This window comes from Episyrphus balteatus, chromosome 3 (genome assembly GCF_945859705.1).
Source record: "Episyrphus balteatus chromosome 3, idEpiBalt1.1, whole genome shotgun sequence".
Lineage (NCBI taxonomy): Eukaryota > Metazoa > Arthropoda > Insecta > Diptera > Syrphidae > Episyrphus > Episyrphus balteatus.
The window spans coordinates 129,844,827-129,866,922 of NC_079136.1; the positions used below are offsets into that span (position 1 = coordinate 129,844,827).

Here is a 22,096-nt window from a genome sequence, read left to right on the forward strand (position 1 = left end):
AAAACCCAACAGTTAAAAAAAAAAAAAACAATGGAGAATACAGATATCAGAAATTGGCTTTTAAAGATAAAAATGAAAAATCTGATTCTGCGGTCCTGAATAAATTTTTGAATAAGCGACTGTAATTGTCTTCTTTTTATCAAATTTTTTAAATTTTATAATTCACATCTTCGATTTACATAATATTATATGTAGCTTCTACAATAATGTTGTTACTTTAAATCGGCAGCTACAATACTGTACATAGGCTGACAAATTGAATACAAAAGATTTCATATATTTGTTGGTGATGCTACAGTTCCAATTCAGTTATATAAATTCAGTAATATAAAAAACAGAGTAAATCTTAAAGTGGCGGAAAAAGCTCGATATAATTTATAAATTGGAATAAGAAACTGATATGGGATTGGAATTTTTGGACATTGGAATAAGAAACTGCTTTTAAAAATTCTACTTTACATAATTTTTCAAACAAAATTAAAAAGCGAGCGCAGAATTTTGAAAGACAAAAATAGAAAAAAAGCTGAATTTTGAAAATCAGAATTTTGAAGTCAGGATTTGTTGGGATATGTTTGGGCAGATTCTCCTAAGATTTTGCCGGGTAGTCAAACTCTTTGGTTGGATTTTGAGTTGAATTCTTCTAACAAACAAACGTAGTTTTGTCTGTGTAGTGTGCCTGTACGCAAATAAATTCGAATCAAATTTTTCTCGAATTCTAGTACTTCTCCAGAAGCACTCTTCACGGCAATCTGCGAATTTTACCAGTGTTCATTTAACTTTATTTCCTCCAGTTTAACGATAGTTTTTGGGAATTTCTAATTCTCATTGCAACATATTGCAACAGTTAACGAAACATGTCTTTTTCTTTGGGACGAAAGTCATTAAACACACGAGTCGACACCAAACAGTTGCCAGCAAAAAATTACATTTAATTGTTCTCACCTAGATAACAAATGAAATACTCATACTTACTTTTTAAAAAAATTTGTTTTATTTAATTATTGCAATTTACATATCTACTTCACACATTCCCAATCCCCAAAGCAACAAAACAAAAAAAAAAAAACCGATTGCAACATGCATCTTGTGTCTCTATTCAATTTCGACGCTCCACCTCCACAGCAGCTTTCCACGGATCACTTCGAAGAGTAAAAAATTATTGGCAAAGATAAGAAATTCATTTGGGTGTAGGTACTCCCGCACTTCTTGAGGTTTTTTGCATTCGGTCTTCTTTTCTTGTTTTTTTTTTACTAGCGAGCATGCGTGGGGGATTCACTCGTCCAGAGGTGTCCATTGATATCGAAAGGAATAAATAAGATGTTACTCTGACGCGCATCTAGACATTTAAGAAGTTTTGCGATTGGATTCAGAAGTTTATTGAGGTAGAAAAATGTATGTCAGTTGGAGAAATGAATGTGAGCTTCTTTAGAAGATTTCTTGTTTCAAAATTTCAAATATGCAAATAAAAATACAATTAGCGAGTGTTACTTTGCAAAGGCTTATTTAGGATAAGAAAAAAAGTGAAGTGTTTGAAAATAAATTTAGCTAAGATGAAATATTGCGCAACTTCATAAACTGGACATTTCTTCAAAAAGGCAAATAGAGAACTTTGTTGAGGATTTTGATTTTTATTGTTTAAATTAAAATGTACTTAGCTGATGATGATACTTTTTGAAGACAAAATTGTCAAGATGTTTCCTTAACAACCCTCCTTCCTATTTATTTTTTTTTCTATCTTACTCTTAATTAATGATGTTTGATTTATTTTTGTAAAAAGAAAAAAAAAATCATCCATCCAACCCGATGAGTAATTTGATTCGAAAAAATGATAAAAAAATTGTTTCTCAATTTAATTTTTTGCAACATGATGAAATCATGTTTGTAAAATGTAAAACATGTGTTGACGGTTAACGAGGCGAAAGGGGGTCGTCTGTATGGCGGCGACCGACGTACGACACGCGGTATATAGTAGCCGTAGCCGGCAGCCACCATCTTCCAATGAATCATTTTCTTAAATCGATCTGGTTTCTGGAATCAAAAATTTTATTATACAGATGAGCAATTTATTAGCACACATGAAGAGCTTTTGGTAGTTTTCTGTAGATTCAATATCTTTGATAAGACATTTTTGTTAGATGATACAGTAAAAGTTCTCTTTGCGGTCCAGTGATTGGAAATCAATAATCGTTTTGGGCCTTTTTTTTAATGAAATATTTGAATGTTCTGCGTTAAATTTGTATCAAAAGGATTTGTGACAATTTTGCCAAAAAGTCTAAAATAGGATCAATTTTTTAACTTAAAAAAAAAGTAATTTTTAAGGAATCCAAAAATATTCTTCTATCCTTGATGTAGTTTTAAGTACATTACTCATTAAAATTTGCGCTTAACACCTTAACATCTTTTTCCATATTTTAAGGTATCGATATCTTCCATTTCGCATGCTTTATATTGTCCAAATTACCCTCTCCTTTGGCAGTCCTTATTACCCGCAACACATAGTTCGAAATTAAAATTACTTCTAAGTACTGCGTAGAACTCAAAACGAAACACGCAAAGAAGTCACAACAGCATTCCGAATTGTGATTTTAGGAAAGTTTCTTCTTCATCTTCAAAACCAACTGTTAAAGATTAGTGACTGTGATTACCAACATTTCTAGCAAAATGCATAAAATATCCGTTGTGCTGCGGTATTCCATACACTTAAAATGCTAAATATACAAAAAAGTACAACTTTAACCTTCCTTCTTTTGAAGGTATGCCATTAAGACGTACGTGGAGGAAGTGCCCTCATTTTGCTGGTACTAAACTTCGAGACATTCCAAGCGCTAATGAAAGGGTGTTGAAGTGATACATTTTTAATTCAAAGTGCGTTTTGCATTAATCAAGCTGAAATTGGGCACCAAGGTAATACCTTAGAAATGTTGAAACCAAAAGTAATAGTTATCACCTTCATTTATAACGCTGATAAAAAAGAATATCAAACAATTATACCCTTTTAATAAGGAGTTCATTTTTTTCCTATTTCACAAAAAGAAAATCTTTAATAGGAGAACCTACTGTCTAGGTAGGTACATAAGTTCATCTTACTCCCGAAAAAAATAAAATGAAAAAAAAAAAAAAAACAAATAGTCAACAATTTGTTTATCTACATTCAAAATATCACAACTTCAACAATAAACAACAAAAAAACATCACATATCATCAACATCCATTCAGCACCATATCCATCCAGCAACATACATATAACCTCCAGCTCCATTAAAACAAAAAATCACCTCTCCTCCGTTAGAACTCTATAGAAGACTCGCACTCGCTACACTTCTATCTCTAGAATATTTGTCTTCTTCCAAGCATTTTATATCTCTGTAGCTCAACTCGAGCGATATTCGGCAGAGGAATAGTGAATACCGTGAGATATACACACAATCCACAACGGTGGTCGTAACAAAACCAAACCGTCCATTGGACCCATTCGCCAGTCTAAGGCAAAGTGTTCACCAAGTCGAATCGATCGGTATTATTTTCTCCAACGAGTCGTTGAAATAAATTAAAATCAGATCACTTATACGTTGTTGGTGCTTTGACGATCGGCTTGTTATTTTTTCCTATTTTAAGTGATCTTCTCCGATTGTAATAGAATTTTTGGAATTTGCAATTTTTTTGTTGCGATTGCGGACAAGTTTGAAAAGAAGTGCGTTCATTTCAGGAACGGATGTTATCGACTTTTTAATTTCCCTTTTTTGTTGTTGTCTGCAAGAGATCCCCTGTAAGATCGTTTGTTAATGAACTTTTTGTGTGCCAAAAGGGAATTGAAGCAAGAAGGTGTCAGTGGATGATAATCCAAAAGTATTAATTAAATTTGGTAATCATTTGTTTTGTCATTCAAACTTGTAAGGGTTTCGAAGTTTTATCCAGGAAAGTGATATATATTAGGGTAGATAATGGCTAGAAACGATCTTTAATAGGGATTAAGATAAGTGAGTCAACAAGGAGAGAAAAAAAGTTATGTTGAAAAAAGTGATGTTAAGTTAAAAAAAAAAAAAATCCCAAGCCATGAGAAAAGTGTATCTACATAATTTCATTAGCAGTACTTACATAAGGATGTCACATTGCTACCAATTTTAAGAACATTTGTTCAAGCATTAAGTTTAGAAAGCAACCTTTCACAGATGATCCTTCGATAAAGACTGAGTAGACTGGCTTTTATAGAGCATACGGGCTTGAAAGTTGCTCAAGAAAAAAAAAGAAAGTAAATTAACATTAAAACTTACAAAATATCGGTAAATTACAGGAAGCTTTGAAAACCTTACAAGTGGACCATGAAGATATTGAGAGTAGTGATTTACTTATGTGATACTGTTTTTTGACTTGTCTTGGAATGGAACGACACCTCATGAAGAAGCAAGGCCTTGTGACTAACAACATTGCAAGAATGGAAGGGACCTACAAATAACTTTTTCATGACAATGATACTCTTGTAGGCTTTGTCAATTTTTTCGCAAGAGGCAGTACCATTGAAAAAAAAAATGTTTTTTGGTTGAGGAGGCTGGGATACGAACACAGATCCTTGGTGTCGTTGTCCATAATTTTTTTGAACTTTTTGTTATTTAAATTATTTTGGGACTTAAATCTCGACACAAAATATTCGCAGAATCCCTGTACATTAAAGATAAAATTGTTATGGTTGTGTTCATATAATTTTGTTTTGGTTCTATCGAAACAGATCTCGCACTTGAAATATCTTTCCAAACTGTACAAACTGTCACAATTATTGACAAGTGTGTTAACAGTGAATAATCAAATATTTTTTTATTATCAAATTTCTCATTGACAACTCATCTGATTTTGATTGTAAACATCACAAGTGGTTATAAGTAGCATAGCTACGACGTTAATTAACCAATTACCAAGCATCTTCATTACTTAACCACTTAAGTCTTAAATCATAAGCATGCTTAGTGCTTACTCTTGTAAGTAGGATTTCGTGCATTTTATTTTAAAAAGCCAACAAATGCGGTAATAATAATGATTAAACCATAGATAATAATTATTCAGGTCCATTAAGTCAAAGTCATAAAAAATTACGAGCAAAATAATAATAAACATAAAACTAAATGCATTTTAATATTTCCTAATCAGAATCTGAGAAAAAAATAAATACTTTTTTTTTGCTTGCAATGAAATCATTTCTAAAAATATTTATGTATAGTATGAAAAAAAAAAAAAACAAATAAACATAAATATTTTGATATGAAAATGTCAAGTTCAATGTTTAATTAGTAATAGGGTTATCCTTATTTTATTTTTTTTTTCAAACCTACATAACAGTGGAACAAAGTGGATAGTTATGCTAGCCAATATTTGGAAAAGGATATTCAAAGATACTAAAAGATCCAGACAGATATCTAGGATGTTTAATTAGTAATAGGGTTATCCTTATTTTATTTTTTTTTTCAAACCTACATAACAGTGGAACAAAGTGGATAGTTATGCTAGCCAATATTTGGAAAAGGATATTCAAAGATACTAAAAGATCCAGACAGATATCTAGGATTACTAAGAAACTAATTTGTTATATTTGATATTATTTATGAATTATTCTTCCCAAACACAACAAACAATTTATGACACCTTCAGCACGTTTTGCCTTAAGACCTTAAATTGTTATTAGATAAAAATGTTTAACTTTTTTTTTTTGAAGTAAATACATAAACTAAAGTCAATGCTTTAACATTCCTAAGCATAAAATCATAAAAATCACTTTGAACGTGATAAGAATTTGGCAATTATTTAAAAATGAATTATGACAAATGAAATACTCGCATTTACTTAACCTTTATCTCATATTCACACGAGACAGCCTGAGAAGAAATTTTGCGACAAATTGCCTAATTAGTTGAAGTTTCAAAAAAAAAAAAAAAAACTTTATGGTTTGGGATGGGTCATCACACTCATCAGTCATCATCACACGTCAAATATAATTAAACATTGAACTTCATATTCAAATTTCCTATATTTTAAGTGTCATTATTTAATTTTTTAAGGTTTTCTTTATTTATTTGTTTCCTTATCAATTTTTTTGTTTTTGTGTTGATTTCAAAGATGATTTCATTGCAAATTAGTTTAGGTTCTAATTAAACATTCAAATTGCATTTTGGTGTGACTGTTTATTTTTTAGCATTTATTAGGAGGGTTTTATGATTTTGAATAGTCTTTTGTTTTTGCATTGTCATAATTATATTAGCGGCTTTTAGTAAAAGAATTTAATAAAGAAGATACTGTCTTAATTGATAAGATTATTTTTTGTTTGTTTTAAGGTATTTTAATTTAAATACTTTTTGTTATGAACAAAAAAAAAAGGAAAGCTGTTTCTATAATTTACTTTGTTACGGTTTAGCTATTAAAAAAATAGGAAAAAAAAATTGCCAACTTTCAATAAAAGACTAATATTTCTTGCATAGAATATAAGTCTTAAAATTTCGACAGATGAATTTTAACTTAAATTAACAATAAACAATGTATATCGCTATGAAATTTTTGCAATATAATAAAGGTAAATTCAAACCTCAACTTGCCAAACTAATAAAGTTTTCATTTCAAAGTTCCAAATTCCAATCGATTTAGTTGATCAAAATTAAATCTGATTTGATTTATTATCATTATCAACTACTTCTTTAACAGTATTAGATACAATTCCAAACAAATTGAAACATAAATTTATACCCGGCAAGCACGTTTTTTTTTTGCTCCTCATTTCTTAATAAAATAGTTTGAGAATGTTTCCCATAAATTTTCATAAAAATCACTTGCCAAATCTATCAAACACTTAAGTCTTCTCTGACGTCACAAATGCGCACCAATAATAATTGGCACTCTTGGAATATATTATTTTACTCGCAGCTACATTATATTGTATAGGATAGCCCGAATACATTTAAATAAAAAACAATTTCAATTGGTTAGTGACACTAATTGAACAGTAATTGTGTTTTTAAATGATTAGAGAGCAATTTTTTTCCTTTTTTCGTAAATCGTACCCAAAACAGTATCGTTCAACGTTAACCAATAGTTGGAATGAATTTGCAAAACAAATTGAATATTTATTTTGTTTCTTTTTTTTTTGCTTGCGCCCCAAATTTGTCAAAATACAAAAAAAAAAAAAAACAAAGATAAGTTTTGAAAAGATCGAATTGAATTTTTTAAAAGAAGAATTCAATTTAGGGAGAAAAATCTATACAAAAGCATTCTAGTCAGAAAGAAAATAGAAAAAAAAAAAAAAATACTATGAAGTCATCGCAGTGGAATTCCAACTCAAACCCTATTTTTTTTGATGATCTATTATTGGGGGTAAAAAATGTTCCACGTTATCGTTTCAGTTGTTCATTTTGGAGATCGTTTGTTTTAAACTGTGAATCCAAAAACGGATTTCATAGAAAAATATGGAAACAATGATTTGGATGAGCGATAAGGTTATTTTCGTCTTCTTAGTGGAATAGGACATCTTTCAAGGGTATTCAACGAAACTCTCCCCCTTAACACAATTTTCTAACGAGTTAATGATTTTACCCAATAAAGTATGTAGGTCAAAGGAACTTCATCTTTATCTTCAAAAAAAAAAAAAAAAAAAATAAGAACATGTTAACAAGAAAAAGATCATGAGCTGAATTCATGATTTTTTGTAACATTATAGTCTTTAAAAAAGTGTTGCAAATTGACATGATTTTTTAACCGGTTGGTATTTGATCACTTTAGACTTTTTGTTATAGGTATTTTAAAATCTTAGCAATATTACACTAAAATTATTCTAGGTTAACACAACCCTACGTTCCAGACTATAGAAATGAATTACAACACAGTTGAAGGTGATCTTCAAAACTATTACTTTTACAATATCGTTGAATTAATTACACGAATACCATGAACCGCTTTGAAAAAAAAAAAACGATCATTAATTTCCTCTTCTATAATAATCATATAATAATTTGAATCAACTTTTTATCAAAATATATGGTAGCCTAACCTCCAAAAAACGACCAACCATAAACTACTCGGCTATCATAAGTCGTAAAATTGTATTTTTCGATCTAAAAACTCTTGTGCTTTGATTGTACCTCAATTAACTCTCCTAATCGATCATCATCATGTCCATAAAATTTGATCAAATAAATATTAAGCAAACATCATGTAAATCTTTATTTACATATTCTATCCAAATACAGTGATCTAGCTGGTGTATCAACTTGTATCAAAGTATAGAAGAGCTTAAGGTAGCTTTTCTTTATTTGGTTAGATCATCATCAGAATTTGATGAACACACAATTTGCATGTAAATGGTCAAAGTCTATTAACCGAATTTGTTTGATGCACCCATTTGTCTGATTTTAGATCAACATGATCGTAAAACTTCCAAATTGATTGCTCCATTAGATTCCAAGAAGTAAAACTTATCATTAGCTCCCCCGATAAATAAAATTTCTTTTTAACGATCGATATTTCGATATTCTAGTTTTTATTTTTACTATTCTAGTTTTTACTTTTTGAATATGGTGGTGGCGCGCCAAAATGTCGCAAAGTTAATTCTGCTTAATTATTCAAAACTATCAGAAGCTATGTCGACACCTTATAAAATGCAAAAAAAAAAACGATCTATTGATGATCATTTTTTATGAAAGATCAAAAACTCATTAATGAAAATTTGTTTCCGATTATCTTGTATTTTTCGTTTTTATTTTTAAAAACTTTATCGACTTTTTTAAACGATCACTAAACGAAAAAGTACTTGGAAGTCTTGCTGCCTTGATCGTGATTTGTTTTTTTTTTTTCTTATTTTTATTTTGTTCTGTTTGTTTAAAAGATCAGTTTTTATTTTTATGGTTTTGTTTATTCAGTTTTACGATGGCAAATAATCACTTGAATTTTTCTCGGGTACTTGAGAAGCCTGGGAAGCTTTGATTGTTTGTTTGTTTTTCTTCAGCAAAATTGATTGAGTAAATAGACGAACAGAAATTTATGAATGATATTTTGCAGGTTTTTTTTTCTTGTTCTCATAATAAGTTGGAAAAAAAGGTGTTTATTTATTAAACAACAAATTTAAATGGTAGTTGAGTTAATAGAGCATGGTTGGTATAGTATAAACGAAGAAGCGGCAGTTTTTGTTTCTTTTTAACAAAGTAGCAGCAAAGTAAAGCTCCTTCGGTTTTGTAGAATATGGTTAGAGAGGTTTGGATCTTCGCAGAGAGATTTACTTTAAGTGTTTTCATGTTAATTTGCTTAGATAATATTAAAAGCAGTGATGATATTTTTAGTAAATTTGTATTGATTTCTTTTCTAAAAGATGCAAAAAAGCTCTGTCGATTATTTAATCTTACTTGAACTTGTTTGATAATGACATCATTCCACCCAATTAGTAAGGTTCAAAATCATATTCGGCGATATTTTTCTTATTAATATCTCATGGTTTAACTTAGACGGTCACTGTGGCGTATGCGTAACTTTATTTTTAATTTTAGTTGGTTAAGAAAAAATGCTCAAATGGAAACACAAATAACACATGTTTTCGAAGATATTCCCCTATATTTTGGAGGATATTCCCCTCTACTTGAAAAAATTCTGCGCCTTTAAATTAAAACCGCAAAGGACATTTCTTGGCCAACCACCAATGATGTCGCTTTGCGTCTTTTGACTTTTGCCTTACAAATGCAAACAACAATCGCAATCAAAATTAAAATTTTAAATTAATTCAACGTTTAGGTAAAAACAGACACATTTTTGTAACAAAGAACGCCGCTTTTTGGTCTTCATTCAAAAAATCAATCAAGCACAAGGCCGAATTTATTTACTGAAACTTAAATATGTACGTACATTAGTTTTTCCTTAGGTACTCGCAAACATTTCAAAATATTTTAATCATTCCGCTATAGTAAAATGGAATGCAATTTACCTAATTTTTTCTATATTTATTAAATTTTCAAAAAAAAAAAGTACAAAAATTCGCAAGAAGCCACTTAAAATGCATTCAACGTGCACGCACTTATTCACACCTCAATCTCATTTGCATTGTCTTATTTATTACGCATTCATTTTGCATATCAAATTTCACATTTTCTTAATCGTCATTCATCAACAACCGGAAAGCTGCCGAAAGCCGAAAGCTGAATTAAGTAGCTTAGCGCCGACCGCGCTCATCGCTGTCGGCCGCGCTGCTGTCGGTCGCACCATGCCAAACGTTTATCGCATTTGACACGCCGCGGCGCTGCCGAAGCTGCCACTGATTTATTTATTGATCCTCCTCCTTTCGTCTTTTCTCTCAATGGGGTGCTGACAGTTAGCGGAGTGCGCGCGCTCTCAGCATGATGTTGCACATCGCCTTCCAACAACCCAACATTGACAGGTGGAACAAGTTACCTGTATTATATGCGTGTGATTGAAATTGCTATTGCCAGTAAATATAAATTCATGCGATGACGGATGCTACTGTTGTTTATGTTTTTATTTTTATTGAAAAGAGCCCACGATTGAGAGATGTTTGACAGCTCAAATAATTCGACAGACAGATAAAAGAATTTGACACAAATTAATCAATTGCAATGTACTGCTGCAATAAACATATTGATTTCGATTTTTATTGCAAAAGAGGGGCGTCTCTAGCTACTAGGAAAATACGTGCTTGGTGGTGACAAATCTTATTGCCGTCCAATACTGGATCTTGAGCTGAGCTGATTGTGGCCCAGTTTCCACGAAGAAGAAGAAAAAATAAAACGAGACAGAAGTGCACTTTATCGGCAAAGCGGCGATGTAATGTGCAATTTGCATACAATAATTCTCTGCATCTGTTGCACTCACATCAGAGTTGGAGGAGAAAGATATATCTTCAGTGCAGCGCCATCGCCATACCACAGGAATGCGCACATTTCGGATGCATTAGGCTGTTTTTTTTTTTTAAGTTGCGCGCTTTCCTTTATGGTCGGTGTGTGTTTATTGATTTAATGTTTGTTGCTTTTTATAAAATTGGTGTTATTGCAGCCAACAAGTCAAATGAATTGGTTGCACAGATTGTTTTCGAAGAGAGGCTAATTTATTTGATTTTTGTCTGAATGCTATGCTTACATAATTTTATATAAAAAGTCATAAAACGGTTTTACCGATGCGAGATGTGTGCGAAGTGATATGTGGTTGGACCTTAATTTATTGGTTTAGGAGAAAAGTGATTGGTTTAAGAATTTCTTAAGCAATTGCGATTTTTACCCGACTACGGGGATGTCAAAATAATTATTATGAGTTTGACATGTATGTTCACTGATAACTTTTAAACTACTTATCATAATTTGCCAAATGAGGTTTTGTTGGAAGTATCTTGATTATCCGCTGGTTATATAGACTATGTTCATTGACGATTCAATTTAAGGATCAATTGCTCTTTGAAATATGTTACTTTTAAAAGACGAAATGAATCAACCACTCTTTAGACTGAAAATCTGAATATTTCGGAGAAGATGATAAAATATTTACCAAATTCACAAAATATTTCGCTCCAACAAGGAAAAAGGGAAGATAAAAAGGGTTAGCCTTCTCATCTACCTAAATAAAAAAAAAATATTGCTCTTAACCGGTACTTATTCGCAAGTTATCTATATGTTCCATTCTTACTTATAGGTACCTATAAATCATTAACAAGGAAATCAAATTGCGGCAAATTACCTCCTCAAAATGCACAAAATCAATGAACATAAACTACAAATCAGCCTTTAAGCATTAAATCAGAAAACCCTACGTATCAGTTGTGTTCCCTACTTAAGTCAAACAACTCATAAATCCCCGTTTTTCCAAACATAGTTCATTTTTATTCTTACAGGTAGATATACAAATTTTCCTCTAATCTAATGTATCTGGATTCGTAAGTGAGCATCTCACACAACGTTCTTTCATTTTACCAACCTGTAAGCTAAAACACACTCTGTTTTTAATCTAATCTCTTAAACAATCTATGACTTTAAACTGCGGTAGCTTTTTAAATGTATCCATCCGCAGTGCATTCCTTCATATCCAGAATTTAACATCTTTTCCTTAAACCACCCTATTGTATTATGAGTGTATGGTTGCTACTTTGGAAAATATAAATTTTGTCCAATCAAAAGGAAGAAGTGAAACTTGTTAGCAAAAAGCGATCGAAAACTCGTTGCTTCTGATATTTTGCTTAAATTGCCGTTGTGCGCTTTTTTTTTGTTCAAAATTCGCTAAGTGAAAAACCCAATAAAATTGACCTCAAACTTCGTTTAGTGACTTATATATTCCCTTTCTTAGTTCATGTAAAGTTAGAGAGGTATTGTCTTTTTTGCATGTTGTTTTTAGGGTATTTGGCTGACTTCATATAAAATTAGCGAAACAAAGCGAAACTTAGTGAAACTTAGCTAAACTTAGTAAAACTTAGCGAAACTTAGCGAAACAACAACAGTAGATATAACAGAAAAAATAAATTGATATCCAAATTAGCAACAAATTATCCACCTTTTTCTTGTCAATATGGAGTTTTCAACAAGTTCATGGTCATGGGCTGAATTCATTCCAAATTTCTCACATTTATTCAAAAGTGGCAATCACGGTTATGTAGAAAACAGGTAAATCATACTTAAAAATCACTATATGCCGCGAAAGTGAGAACTCAAAAAAAAATTTGACTTAATCTCGACATGTTTATCTGAGTTTTTTGTTTTGTTTTCATTATTTTCCACTAAAAGATACTTCCTGGCAATAGAGGAGGTCGCTGTTCATCTTCCATCCAACTTAGAAAAAAAAGCAAAAAACGGTTCTATGTGTGGTTTAGGAAGATAAAAATGTATGCATATGGTTGGCTATCTAAATGCGTGTTCAGAGTTCTTGTATCTTTTCTCTGTCAAATTGTTACAATTACACCGTGTGCAGTACTGCTATCGCCTTAGCACGTATCTCTAGAAAAATAGTTGTTTTTATGTTTGTTTGTACCAACTTTGAGTAGATAAATAGATACTCTAACGTTGTTAGTGTTGTTAACTCAAGGTTATGGGTTGTTTCCTTAACAGATTTTTGTTTTTTTTTTTTTTTTCAAGAAACTTTAATCGAAAATAAATTACCCTCATAAAAAGGGGAGATACACAGTCGTGAATATGTGTTTTTTCGTTTATTGAAAATTAATTAAAAATCTATCGCATCCCGGATTTTATCTCTTTTTGAAATAAAAAGACAAAACAAATTTTTTTTAAATTTGTATGGACTTTTCGAGCACAATGGCTGGATTATTGTCAAATCGATTTATTGTTATGCTGCTGGTAAGTTCATAATCGAGGGTCAATAATTTATTATTTTCCAATTTGAAAATTTTATTTAAAATCTTATCATCTCCCGCATTTTTAGTTCAAAAGCTATTTTCTAATTTTTTTTTTTTTCAGGCAATTCAAAGCAGTGGAGTTATTACTGGACTATCAGCTAACAGTGGCAGTGTAAGTTGTGGAGGTTTGATTTGTCGATCAATAACCGGGATATTTACTCGAAATCCCTTGCCAGAAGATGCTTACGTTCATGTTGCAACGATACCAGCAGGAGCTTCAAATATTTCGATTACCGAATTGAAAAATAGCATAAATCTATTAGGTGAGGGAAAAAGGGGGAGAGTTTGTCGCTAAGATTGTATAACTTTGATTTTTTCAGTGCTAAGAACTACGAGTACAGATCAAAAGTATCTCTTCAATGGAGATAATACAGAATCACCGAATGGAGCTTATGATGCTGCTGGAGCCGTTTTTGACTATCGAAGAATCGACGGATTGCAAGATGGTGAAGGGGTCACTGAATGGATAACTTGTACAGGTCCCATTCGGGAAATGTTGGAACTTATGGTGAATAAAATTTCATATGAATCAGGCGTCTATAATTATTTTGTGTGTTTTTAGGTCTACTCTCGAGATGTAAATCCTGGTGTCAAATATGAATACCTTCTTCCCATAAGCTCTGATTCCGAAGAAAATGAAGTTTCCGTTGAAAGCGATATGAATCTTAAGTCCGGCAATGAAGAAACAGTTCCCGGTCGTCCTATCCGAAAACGAAAATTCAATTGGAAAGTTGTCGGTTTCAGTCCGTGCAGCAAATCTTGCGGTGGTGGAACTCAAACACCAGTAATTCGATGCGTTCGTGAGAATCCAACTCGATATTTCTCACAACGTCGTTGCAGTCATTCCGAAAAGCCAGTTTTAAATGAAAATCTCTTGCGATGTAACACTCAGCCATGTCCGGCCTTCTGGAGACTCGAAGAATGGGGTGAATGCAAGTGTCAGCAGGGTGAAGGCATACGAGAGCGTGAAATCGGTTGTGTCCAAGAATTGGCAAGTGGAATTGTTATCCAAGTGAATAATGTTGCTTGTCTAGAGGAAGAACCCCAGACTAAAAAACCCTGTGACTGTCCGAAAATGGGTCGACGACGAAATCACCATCGACACCGAATGTACAATGGACGACTTCAAACTCCAGGAAATATGACAATGCCAAATAACCAAAGGGTAATTATTTCGGACAAAGACAAAGCTGGAGTATGGTTGGTCTCGGAGTGGAATAATTATTGTTCGGCATCGTGTGGACCGGGTATTGAATATCGTTCGATTTATTGTGATCGTCCTAAATCGAATACAGAAAGATGTGACTTTAGATTTACACCCGATACGACGCGGCCTTGTGAGAATGAAATCGAATGTACAACGGGCGATTGGTTTGCTGGACCTTGGTCGAATTGCAGTGGAAGTTGTTTTAATTTAACAAAAACCAGACAAGTGCTATGTATACAAAATCAGTTGATAGTGGATAATGAGGATTGTAAGATGGAATTGAGACCTGAATCAACACAGAAATGCAGCCTTAGTGATGTTGAGTATTGTTCACCCAGATGGCATTATTCAGCGTGGAGTGAGGTATGATAAATATTTAATTTTTGATTTTTCCATTACACAAAACCTAACTTAACTTCTCTCAAGGCTTCATTGAAAATTCACTTGATTTTTTTTATCGAAATCGTTAAAACCGTTTTGGAGTGTTGTAATACTTCGTAAATATTATTTGGAAAGCATCTGTTCTGAGCGAGATATTAAAAATCAAACAAAGAAAAAAAAAACTTATAGAATTCCATACAAAATTTGAAAAAAGTCTGTCCACCCACACGGGCGGCCTGACTAAATCCCCTTTTCTTATTTATCCAGCATCATAATAAAGGTTTTAATTAAAACATCGATTTTGTTTCAACACGAAACCAATACTTGCTCTAGAGAGTGTTAGTAAAATCTCTCTTACTCCAGTTTGTATGAACATTTACCTCACTCAGATCTGTGAGAATCAACAAGAACGAACAATTTTTTAGAAGAAATCTGAATCTGATGTGATTCCAAATTCTTAACGAATGAGTTAATACTTTTTGGAGAAAAAAAAATTGAATAAATGTATTTCAAAAACTAAGAATTATTTCTAAAACTCTGGTAGACGGCCTTCGGCCAAACCATTTAAAGACTTATGTCATCTTACAATTAAGTAAAATATATATTTTTGTATTAACTTTTGAAGTCAATCAAACTAAAATCTAAAACTATTTCTAAAACTAAGCCCGCTTTGCAAAATCTCCTTTTTTTTTACTTTCAGTGTACAAAAACATGTGATGGTGGAACTCAAAGACGACACGTAAAATGTCTCGAAATCAATGTTACCGAAAATACCCTAACGGAATCTATAAAATGTCGTTACTCTAAAAGGGAACCAATATATCGCAGTTGCAATTCATTTGCATGCAGTGGTAAGTCTTAATACAACATTTTCCAAATAATTTCAAATTAAAATTCGAAAAAAAAATTATTTCAGAACCCCGAGTGGATCTCATACAAAATGACATTGCTCCAACATGTATTGACGAATTCAATGACTGCCATCTGGCGGTAAAAGCCAAACTATGCAGTTATGAATATTATCAACAAAATTGTTGTTATTCATGTGGAGCAGTTGTAGGAGCTTGATTATTTAAAAATAAAAATGAAAAATAATAATAATCGATGGAATAGGACTTTTTTTTATATAATATGTAGGTCTTTATTTTTAATTTAATTTAAATTTAAAAGTTATCTTTTTTTTGTTAATGTTTCTTAATGAATTATGTGTTAAGCACTGAGAAAAAACAAACGATGCGAAAACAAAACAAAAAGTCTTGCGATAATGTAAAGAAAAATCAAGCACACGACAAAGTACCTTTCATTTTTATTAAACTTGATATGATATAAATATCTTAGCTGCTTTTTAATATTTTGGCATACGTATTTAATAACACCAACAACAACAACAGCTACCAAAATGATCTGTATCCTTTTTACGTAAATTAAAAAAAGAAAAAACAAATATTTATTTAATTTGCATTTTAAGTTTTAAAATTTTAAATGTAAACAATTAAGTAAGTTTAAGTTTAATTTTAAGTAAAAGAAAAAACAAATATAAAAAAAAATGTGTTATTAATAGTTTTAAAAATATATTTTTCTAGATTTATATATTTTTCTTTAGTTAAGATATTCTTCTCCTTACAAACAAAAAATGTTTCCATTTAAAATGTATTATTTTACTATTGCGCACTTTACTTATATTTTTAAGTTTTTTTAATTTTAAATATTTAAGTGAAATTAATAAAAAAAAAATATAGTCAATTAGATCACTTGAAATATTTTTTAATGTAAAAACAAGCTTAAAACTCATATCATAACCATACTATATCGAGTTGAAAATTTCAAAATGTTATTAATAAACAATTAACATTTTTTTTATTACAATTTCTATTTGTTTTATTTCATTTCAACGCAATTTAGTTTCAAAGAAGTTGTCAAAGTAGGCGTTTTATTTACCCAAAGTCATTATTGAATATTATATATCGCCCCTATAAAAAGCCAACAACCATAACCAAAGTTAGTCAGTACAAATCAATATGGCATTCTGGGAAACAGGCAAAACCTCTAAAGTCACTCCGATTTTGAATCCAAATCAAAAACAATTCCTCGAAGATGAACAACGTTATCGTGAAAAACTGGATGTTTTGGGCAAAAAAGATGGCAGCTTGTCCGAAATGTATGTTCGACGTGAACAAGTTATCGATGACCCGAAACTCCTGGACAAACATGACTCCTTCTACCACACTACCAAGAGCCTTCTGGTGCTATTTCAAATCATGGGTGTGATGCCAATTCATCGAAATCCTCCAATCAATAATATGCCACGAACTGGATATTCCTGGACTTCGAAACAATTTTTTTGGGCTTTATTCATCTATTCGCTGGAAACTGTGATTGTTGTGATGGTACTGAAGGCAAGAGTCAATCAATTCGTTACCAATTCAGATAAACGTTTTGATGAGGCAATTTACAATGTGATTTTTATAAGTTTACTATTTACACATTTCCTATTGCCCGTGGCTTCGTGGCGACATGGGTCACAAGTCGCCATATTCAAGAATATGTGGACAAATTATCAATTGAAGTTTTTAAAAGTTACCGGAACGGCTATTGTGTTTCCCAATTTGTACCCCTTAACTTGGGGTTTGTGTATATTTTCATGGACTTTGAGTATTGGAGTTAATTTGTCGCAATACTATTTGCAACCGGATTTTGAACTGTGGTATACTGTGGCATATTATCCTATTATTGCAATGTTGAATGGATTTTGTAGTTTGTGGTAAGTAAAAATCAACAACACTCTTTATCCCTCAAAAATCATGTTGTTGCAACCAACAAAACAACCAACCCCCATTCACTTTCACACACAGTTCTTCAAACAAAACTCTTACGAAATGTTCGTCGATGTATCAGGATATCATGAAAAATAGAAAAGTCACCTATTGGGAATCTACAAAAAGGGAGAATATTATCCTAAAAATATGCAACAAAAATATGTATGAGTTTATAGCATTTCTTAGCAAAATTATATGTTCAAGAGGAGCAGATACTACTTAGAAGAGTTTGGTTTCCCTTCAAATATTCAAGGAATTCCAACTTTGTAAACTCGAAGGTATTATTGCATATATTCTGGAGGTTGCGTTCTAACTAGAATTTCTGGGTGCTGGGTGTGTTTAAATAATTTAGTTTGAAAAATATTTTTTTAAAAAACTGACAAAAATTCTTGCAACTTTTTTATTGTAGTCAGTATTTTTATTCCAATTCTTCCAGGTACATTAACTGCACTGCATTTGGAACAGCTAGCAAAGCTTTGTCGGGATTTCTTCAAGAAACCCTTCAACAAGAAAAACCAGCACAAAAGCTGACAGAATACCGACACCTTTGGATGGATTTAAGTCACATGATGCAGCAACTTGGTATAGACAAAAAATATATCTCTATCCCTTTTTTTTAGCTTTTTTTCTCAAACTCAAGGTCGTGCCTATTCCAACATGTATGGAATCTATTGCTTGGTAATCTTCTTCACGACAATTATTGCAACTTATGGATCACTAAGTGAAATTATTGACCATGGAGCTACTTACAAGGAAGTTGGACTATTTGTTATTGTTTTCTATTGCATGGGATTGTTGTATATAATTTGCAATGAAGCTCATCATGCTTCACTGAGAGTTGGGTTGGAAATTCAAACGAAGTTATTGAATGTCAATTTGACAGCTGTTGATGCAGCAACACAGAAGGAAGTTGAAATGTTTTTGGTTGCTATATCAAAGAATCCACCAATAATGAATTTAGATGGTTATGCAAATATTAATCGAGAATTAATTACTTCGGTTAAATTCTTAACTATTGTTTAAGAGGGGCAGAACTAATTTTTTTTTTCCTTTTTAGAATGTTTCATTTATGGCAACATATTTGGTGGTACTTTTGCAATTTAAAATAACTGAACAACGAGGATTGAAAGTTCAACAGTGATAAGGAGAAATAACGATTTTTAAATTTAAAGTTGAAAAAACAGCGACATCTTGAGATTTTTTGTAGTTTACAGGAAAATGGTTGTTCAATTTTATTTAAACATTAAAACTTATAGTAGCAAGTACATGAACCTTAGAGGGTTCTTGTTTTAAATAACTCGAATCGGTTATGCGTTAAAAAAAATTCTGCGCAAATGCTAGAAAAATGAGACACCCTAATCACAAACAGTCAATCACAAGTTTTTTTTACTCTCAAACCAAAACTAAATTTTCGAAAAAATTCATTAAAAAAAAAGAAAGGGAGGGTCTCTTTAAGCTCTATTTATAAATGGAACGCAAAAGTTCTTTTGAGATCTGATTTCTCAGTTGTTTTCAAACTGGCTTTATTAAGACTGGGTTCCCTTTTTCAGCAAAGTCAAATCTCATGTAAAAGCATTTGTGTGTATTAGTGAATGTGTTTCGCTCTCTCGCCATCGAATTCTCTGGTTTTTTACTCTCAGGATGTTGGTTATAGTTTTCATTCATTGTCTCTTTGTGAGATCGCCATCGCACTCACGCGTGCGGGGTGACATGCAAATGGATGTAGGTATACTACATATATCTTTATATGGATATGGTGTTTGTGGACGAAAACTGGTTTGAAATTCAATATTTTCATGAAAGATTTCTGGAGTGTATACCTATTTATTTTTGAAATGAAAACTTGTTTCCATGTTGCTGTTGTGGATGGCATTTGAGTTTTTTGTGTATCAGAGAAATTTTTTGCATTATAATAATAATTATAGTTGTTCAGCGGAGAAGCAGGTAGAGGATGTGTTATATGGGTGCATTGATATAATATACTTGACAGTATCCTTTGTGTAGTTTGTATAAAAATATGAGTAGATGCGCAGAAGGATTGGTTTTCAGGTTCTTGCTCACTTTTCAGTTGTTCTTCGTTGAGCAATTTTTTATCTCGCACACGCGCGTGCCGGCTGACATGGAAATGTATTTACTTACAATATATAGAATGTTTAGGTTCTTATCTATATGTTGTTTGAGGATGGACTCGATATCAATCCAATTTACTTTCAACACCTTTTTAATAAAGATTTTTTTAGAGTCACCAATGCAATGAACTCAGTTGAATCGATTTTGTTTTTTATTTACCTATACCTACATTATTAGGAAACAAAAATAAGGCAGCATTAATAACACTGGTCAACAAAATTGAACTTTTTTTTTGCCACAAGAACCAAGATATACTTTTCTATAGGTTTTTGATATGCTGAACTCGAATCTGAAGTCAAAAAAAATTTGATTGGCCTCCGTTTTTGAGATATAACAGTTATAAAATGCTGAAAAACGTCATTTTGGCTCTTTTCTAGCTTCTGTTTTTATGTGGGGTAATTCATTATAAACAAATTTGTTGCCAATAGCATTTTTCTGATTGCGCATTCGAGTTCAGCAACTCAAAAACCTTTAAAAAAGTATATTTTGGTTCTTGTGGCAAAAAAAGTTTAATTTGTTTGGCCAGTGCTATTTCTGAGTCAAAGACCACTCCTTAAATTTTAAATATCTCGGGAAGTAAAAAAGATATTGGAAAGATTTAAACATTTTTTGAAAGAATAAAACCAGTTCTTATAGGAACCGTTACAAATTTTTTCATAAGGAACTACCCCACATAAAAACATAACCTCGAAAACAGCCAAAATGACGTTTTTCGGTATTTTCTAACGGTAATATTTTAAAAACGGAGGCCAATAAACATTTTCTGACTTCAGATTCGAGTTCAGCATATCAAAAACATATAGAAAAGTATATTTTGGTTCTTGTGGCAAAAAGCTTGTTGACCAGTGTAACTTATAAGTTACTTTTTTTTAAAACTTGAAATTAATTTTTCAACTATGTAATCAAAGTTTAGGGAAGTTTTCAAAAATAATTTTCAAGCTCAACACTTTGAAAAAAAAAATGATCTATTTTTTCAAACTGATATTTTATTTATAAATTCAGATAGGCATTAGCTACTTTTTTGCTTGTTTCCTCAGTAGGTGTAATTTTAAAAACTTTGTTTTTGCTAAGGAAACATACTGAGCATCTTCACCTATTCAAAACTATTTCTATAAATACCATCAGGTGCATTCTAACCACAAATACACTTATATAACCCTTTACACATTCCCCCGCGAAAATATAACTATTATACCTACAAACCTACAAAAAAAAACCGAATCCGCAACATATAAACAAAGACTATGAAAAACAAAACGATATATTTATATTATATAACCCCGCACGCACGCGCGAGTGTAGTATAATAAACAATACAACCCAGAAATCAACCTAAATATAGAAATCAATCATTGTGCACAAGCACATGTCAAATGTCAATACACATTTTTACACACAAACAAATGCATACCACATATCTAATCCTTTACCTATATCCCCGCACGATCGATGTGAATATTACATAATGCAAAGAATTTCGCTGACACCAAAAAAAAAAAAACCCAAAAGTGTCAACTCGCAACCGCGGGTGCGATATTATAAACACGAAATGAATTGTTAGAAAAAACCCAACAGTCAACAAGAACAAAACAACCCTTTTTGAAAACAAAAGATAATGATCTTGCAAAAAATATCTACTATCTACCTACTCTCTGCAGCATCTTCATAATTTCATGAATGATTTCTGCCTGCCTGAGTGAGGAAATAGGAAACAAAAAAAAAAAGGATTATGTAAACACAAAAAACAAAAACAAAATATAACGAGAAAATGAGAGCGCAAGAGCAAGTTTTTTTTCAATAAATAGAAAAGAACAGAAAAAAAGAGTTCATCAGCGCCAGCTTATGCGTGGCATTCTTTTGAACTAAATTTGCATGTGTGCGTGATCAATGGAATTTTCAAAGTAAAAAAAGCTAAAATAGACACTTTTTCAACAATTTATATTAAAAATACTGTGAGCAAAAATATATATTTTTTTTTTGAAACTGATTTGAAATATAATGAAAAAAAATAATAAAAATAAATTGTGGATGCTTTGACTGCCCCTTCCTCAAAAACAGAATGCAAATATTGGTTTATTAAAATCAAATTTTTAGTGTGTAAATAAAAAAAATATTTTTTTTGGCAAACGGGTTGCATGAACAACTTTATTAACTTCTCATTAAAAAATACAAAAACATTTTAAAAAATAATCACGCTTTGCC

General features: G+C 31.6%; 2 protein-coding genes across 3 annotated transcripts in view; both read left to right on the forward strand.

Moving 5' to 3' along the window:
- LOC129914153 (thrombospondin type-1 domain-containing protein 4) overlaps nt 1–16,179 on the forward strand; it is a 41,646-nt gene extending 25,467 nt beyond the window's left edge. For both annotated transcript variants that reach the window (XM_055993242.1, XM_055993241.1), the window contains exons 8-12: nt 13,422–13,623; nt 13,681–13,868; nt 13,923–14,930; nt 15,649–15,799; nt 15,865–16,179. In XM_055993242.1, the coding sequence (XP_055849217.1) occupies nt 13,422–13,623; nt 13,681–13,868; nt 13,923–14,930; nt 15,649–15,799; nt 15,865–16,016 (1,701 nt within the window). In that variant the 3' untranslated portion in view covers nt 16,017–16,179. The remainder of the gene's footprint in view (nt 1–13,421; nt 13,624–13,680; nt 13,869–13,922; nt 14,931–15,648; nt 15,800–15,864) is intronic.
- A 662-nt stretch (nt 16,180–16,841) lies between these two features.
- LOC129914155 (gustatory and odorant receptor 21a) lies at nt 16,842–19,021 on the forward strand. The gene is made up of 4 exons (XM_055993243.1): nt 16,842–17,709; nt 18,201–18,346; nt 18,405–18,763; nt 18,822–19,021. Exons 1-4 carry the CDS (start codon nt 16,967–16,969, stop codon nt 18,903–18,905), a joined length of 1,332 nt encoding a protein of 443 aa, XP_055849218.1. The 5' UTR covers nt 16,842–16,966; the 3' UTR covers nt 18,906–19,021.
- Nucleotides 19,022–22,096: the final 3,075 nt, after the last annotated feature.